At 53.2% G+C, this 4771-nt stretch overlaps 1 protein-coding gene across 1 annotated transcript; it reads left to right on the forward strand.

The window, feature by feature from the left end:
- The first annotated feature begins 277 nt into the window (after positions 1-277).
- Positions 278-3256, forward strand: LOC116896352 (toll-like receptor 12). Its single transcript, XM_032897458.1, has one exon. It carries the CDS (start codon positions 278-280, stop codon positions 2990-2992), a length of 2715 nt encoding a protein of 904 aa, XP_032753349.1. The 3' UTR covers positions 2993-3256.
- Positions 3257-4771: the final 1515 nt, after the last annotated feature.

A 4771-nucleotide genomic window follows, 5' to 3' on the forward strand; every position in this document is an offset into this window, starting at 1 on the left:
TGAGACCCACATCCCTCTACTTCGTGAGACCCACATCCCTGTACTTCGCTTCGTTCTTTCCCCTCCCTTGGAACCTCACTGCTAAATGTCTCCAAGTCTGCTTCCTCCCTTCCCAACCTCTACAGTGGAAGGCCCTGAGACCCTTTGTCTCTCCTCCCAGACCTCGAAGTACTCTGAGGTGGATGAGATCCCGTCAGTGTTGTGAGTATTGGCAACGTGCGTGTGTGGAGGGCTAGGAGTCTGAAGTCCTCTCTGCCTGGATTCTGCTGGCCTTGAGATGGGCAAGTCCTTCCTGCTGCCCGGTCTCCTCCTTTCACTGCCTCTGGTAACAGGGTGGACCACTTCCAAATGCCTGGTGACTGAAGGCTCCCAACTGCCCCTGGTCTCCCGCTATTTCGCACTCTGCCCCTACTCCAAGCTGTCCTTTCTTGCTGCATGCTTCCCTGTGAGCAACCTGACGCAGACCTTGGAAGCTGTGCCTCGGAATGTGGAGGGGCTCTGCCTCGGTGGCTCTGTGTCTACTCTGCTTCCCGATGCCTTCTCCGCTTTCCCTGGACTCAAGTTCCTGGGACTGAATCTGCACCTTACCCGACTCCTGCCAGGAGCTCTCCGGGGCCTGGGACAGTTACGGAACCTCTCTTTTGTTGACCAACCTTTTGGAAAGAACTCTCTCTTTCTACCCCCTGATGCCTTTGGTGACCTGATTTCCCTCCAGAGACTCCATTTCTGTGGCCCCTGTCTGAATAAGCAGGCAGGTGTCCGTCTACCTTCCGGTCTGCAATGGCTCTCTATCACAATCAGTTGCCTTCAGGACTTAGGGGAGCTGGCTGGTATATTCCCAGATCTGGTGCAAAATTCCTCCTCCAGGGCTTCGTGGACCCTGAAGAAGTTGGATCTGTCATTAAACCGGAAGCTGAAGATGGCTACTCCTGGGTCCCTCCAGGGTCTCCAGGTGGAGATTCTGGACCTGAGGGAAACACAACTGGATGCTGGGGCAGTGAAGGGCCTGGGGCTTCAGAAACTCAATGTTTTGTATGCACCGACTGCCACGGCCGAGCTGGCTGCTGAGACTGCTGCCCACTTTGAGCTGCAGGGCCTGAATGTGGACAGAAGCAAGATAGGAAATATATCTCAGGAGGCCCTGGCTTCCTGCCATAGCCTGGAGACCTTGAGTCTGTCAGACACTGGCCTGACTAAGCTGCCACCAGGCTTTCTGGCTGCCATGCCCAGGCTTCGGAGACTGAACCTGGCCGGAAACCAACTACAGAGCACCATGCTGTGTATGAATGAGACAGGAGACGCGTCAGGACTCTCGACTCTGGATCTGTCAGGCAATGGGTTGCGCATCCTGCCTGCAGCCACCTTCTCCTGCTTACCACACTTGCGAGAGCTGCTGCTTCAGGACAACCAGCTGCTTTCCCTGGAGGGGCACCCGTTCCAAGATCTACAGCAACTAGAGACCTTGAAGCTGGATAGGAACCCCCTGCTTAACCTGGGGAAGAACTGGTTGGCTGCTCTGCCTGCATTGACCACCCTTAGCCTGCTAGATACCCAAATATTGCACAGCCCAGATGCTGGCTTCTGGGGAGCAAGGAGTCTGCATACCTTACACCTGAGCTTGCCCCCTCTCTCTGCTCCGGCAGTATTGTCCCTGCCCATGTATCTGACCAGCTTAGAGCTTCATGTAACCCCAGGCTTGAAGCATTGGACGCTGTCCCCAAATATCTTTCCTTTCTTGGAGACCTTGACTATAAACGGCAGGGGACTGAAGCTGGGGGTCCAAAATGCCTCTGAAGTCTTCCCTGCTCTCCAGCATCTCTTTCTGCTCCAGAATAGCTTGGATGCCTTCTGCTCCCAGGACGCCTCCAGCATTTTTCTCTGGCAGCTCCCCAAACTTCAGTCCTTGAAGGTATGGGGTGCTGGAAGTAATTCCAGACCCTGCCTCATCACTGGGCTGCCCAGCCTGCAGGAGCTGAAGCTGGAGTCTCTACAGTCCATCACCCAGCCCCGCTCGGTACAGCTGGAGGAGCTGGTGGGTGACCTTCCACAACTCCAGGCGTTACAGCTGTCCAGCACAGGGCTCAAATCCCTGTCGGCCGCTGCTTTCCGGCGCCTGCACAGTCTCCAGGCCTTAGTGCTAGACAGTGAGAAAGACTTGGTGCTGCAGGACAGTCTGAGGGAGTACAGCCCTCAGATGCCCCGCTACATCTACATTCTGCAGTCCAAGTTGGCCTGCCAGTGTGCTAATGCGTGGATGGAACCGTGGGTTAAGCAGTCCACCAAAACGTACGTACACATAAGAGATGGTCACCTGTGCCCAGGACAAGTCAGGGTCCCCGCCAGGGATTCCCTTATCTCCTTTCTCTGGGATCACTGTCCCCAGACTTTGGAGCTGAAACTCTTTTTGGCCAGTTCTGCCTTGGTGTTATTGCTAATTGTCTTGCCTCTCCTCCAAGGAGCCAGGAACACTTGGATCCCCTACCTGCGGGCCTTGTTCAGGATTTGGCTCCAGGGTCTGAGGGGTCAGGGGAATGCGGGGAAGAGGTTCCTCTTTGATGTATTCGTGTCCCACTGCAGGCAAGACCAGGGCTGGGTGTTAGAGGAACTTCTGCCTGCACTGGAGGGCTTCCTTCCAGCTGGCCTCGGCCTACGCCTCTGTCTCCCCGAGCGTGACTTTGAGCCTGGTAAGGATGTAGTTGATAATGTGGTAGACAGCATGGTGAGCAGCCGCGTCACGCTCTGCGTGCTGAGTGGCCCGGCCCTGTGTAACCCCCGATGCTGCCTGGAGCTCCGCTTGGCCACTTCTCTTCTCCTGGCTGCCCCGTCCCCTCCGGTGTTGCTGCTGGTCTTCCTGGAACCCATTTCCCGACACCAGCTCCCCAGTTACCACAGACTGGCTCGGTTGCTTCGACGAGGAGACTACTGCCTGTGGCCTGAGGAGGAGGAAAGAAAGGGTGGGTTCTGGACGTGGCTGAGGAGCAGGCTAGGGTAGCCATTGCCAGCACCGGTGTGTGGGGTGGCACATGGGAATTTTGGGGTGGGGGTAGGGGAGTCAGTGTGTTTGGGGGTGGGGGTGGTTGGTGGGTCTAAGAGGCTGCAGTCAGCTTTTTGCAGGTGCAGGAGTCCACATGCTGGGAGCACCGGTTTTGGTGGGGGGCCTGGAGGTTGAATGAGGAACGCTGAGATATGGAAGGTGCCCACAGGGCAGGGCACGTGACATCCCCAAGATCTTCCAATCCTCAGAAAACCTGCTGAATCTGTGAAATGCTTGGCTTAGTTGGACTTTTTATTTAGTGGAAATGGAAGAGGCACAGGGCAAAGCGGGAGCGGAAGGTGGAAACTCAGGGGGCATGCTGGGACAGAGGGAAGGCTTTCCTAAGCTGTGGAGCTTGGGGCCAGGCCAAGTTCAACCTGATCTTCACACGCCAGTGGGTCCTGTGGCATCCAGGGTCATAGAAGCTGATTCAGTTTCACTTCTGTCGATGTGATAAAACACCTGGGCCAACATCAACTTAAAGGAAGAAAGGGGTTTTGTTTGTTTGTGGTCTTCCCACCCCGTTAACAATTTCAGGTCATACTCTGTCGATGTGGGAAGTCAAGACAGGCTTGGTTGCTATTTCACACAGCATTACGGTCCAACCGAGGAACTCACTTCGCCGCCAAGAAGTACAGCAGGAACCACGGAGGGTGTCACTTTTAATGCTCAGCCTGCTTTCTTACAGGATCAAGACCACTGCCTAGGTTTGGTGCTGCCTACAGTGGACTTGTTTCTCCAGTTGACCATCAAGACAAGTTCCCCACAGACAATAGCCCCAGGCCAATCTGTGCTAGGCAAAGATTTTCCTTCCAGGGGCCCCCAGGCTGGGTCGGTTAACAATAAAAGCAAAAAAGAGAAAAGTTAAGAACTGAGGTCAAAAAAAAAAAAAAAAAAAAAAAAAATGGGTTGCTCTGCAGGAGCAGACAGATCATTTCTCCTTCAGTGAAAACATGAAGCTGTGCTAGTTTAGAACATCCTCTTGAGCCTCAAAGAAACGCTATCACCCTGGCTGCTGGAGCCGTACGGAGCCAGCCACACGTGGTTCCTGGAGCTCCGGTGAGCTCCTGCCTCTGGGCCTTTTCGCATACGGTTTCTTTACTGACAGTACCTTTCCCCTGAACACCTGCTAAACATCCTCTAAAGTTCAGCTCAGCCATCACTTTCTCCTGAGGCGTATTGAGCTCCCAGCCTGGGGCAGGGTTTTAGAAGAAAGTACTATATTAATATTCTTCTCTTTCTTTCCCTCACCCCCAACCCCAGCCTTGCCTAGCATTGGAACTCTCTAAGGAACCGAGGATGACTCTGAACCTCTAATTTTCTTGCCTCCGAATTTCAAGTGCCAGGATTGTGGGTTATGTGTATTATCTGGCCCAGCTTTATTTTTTGAAATAAATCTCACTTTTTCTGAAGTTAGATTGCCCACTTTTTCACTATGTGGCATTGGTATGTTAGTTTGTACCTCAGTTTCCTGTTCTGTAAAATGGAATCACCCCCTCCCCCAGGATTTTGTGAGCATTAAATGCATTCATACGATTGAAGGAATAAGAAACCCACCCAGTTCATCACACACGTGTTCAATAGGAGTTTATTATTACAAGACTGGATTAATAATCCATATTCAATGATTAATAATCCATACTGTTCTTGACGAGGACCTGAGTTTGCAATCTAGCACTCACTTTGGGGCAGGTGCTCACAACCACCTCTAACTCCAGCTCCAGGGGATTCTGACGC

The sequence above is a fragment of the Rattus rattus genome, chromosome 1 (assembly GCF_011064425.1).
Source record: "Rattus rattus isolate New Zealand chromosome 1, Rrattus_CSIRO_v1, whole genome shotgun sequence".
NCBI classification, from domain to species: domain Eukaryota; kingdom Metazoa; phylum Chordata; class Mammalia; order Rodentia; family Muridae; genus Rattus; species Rattus rattus.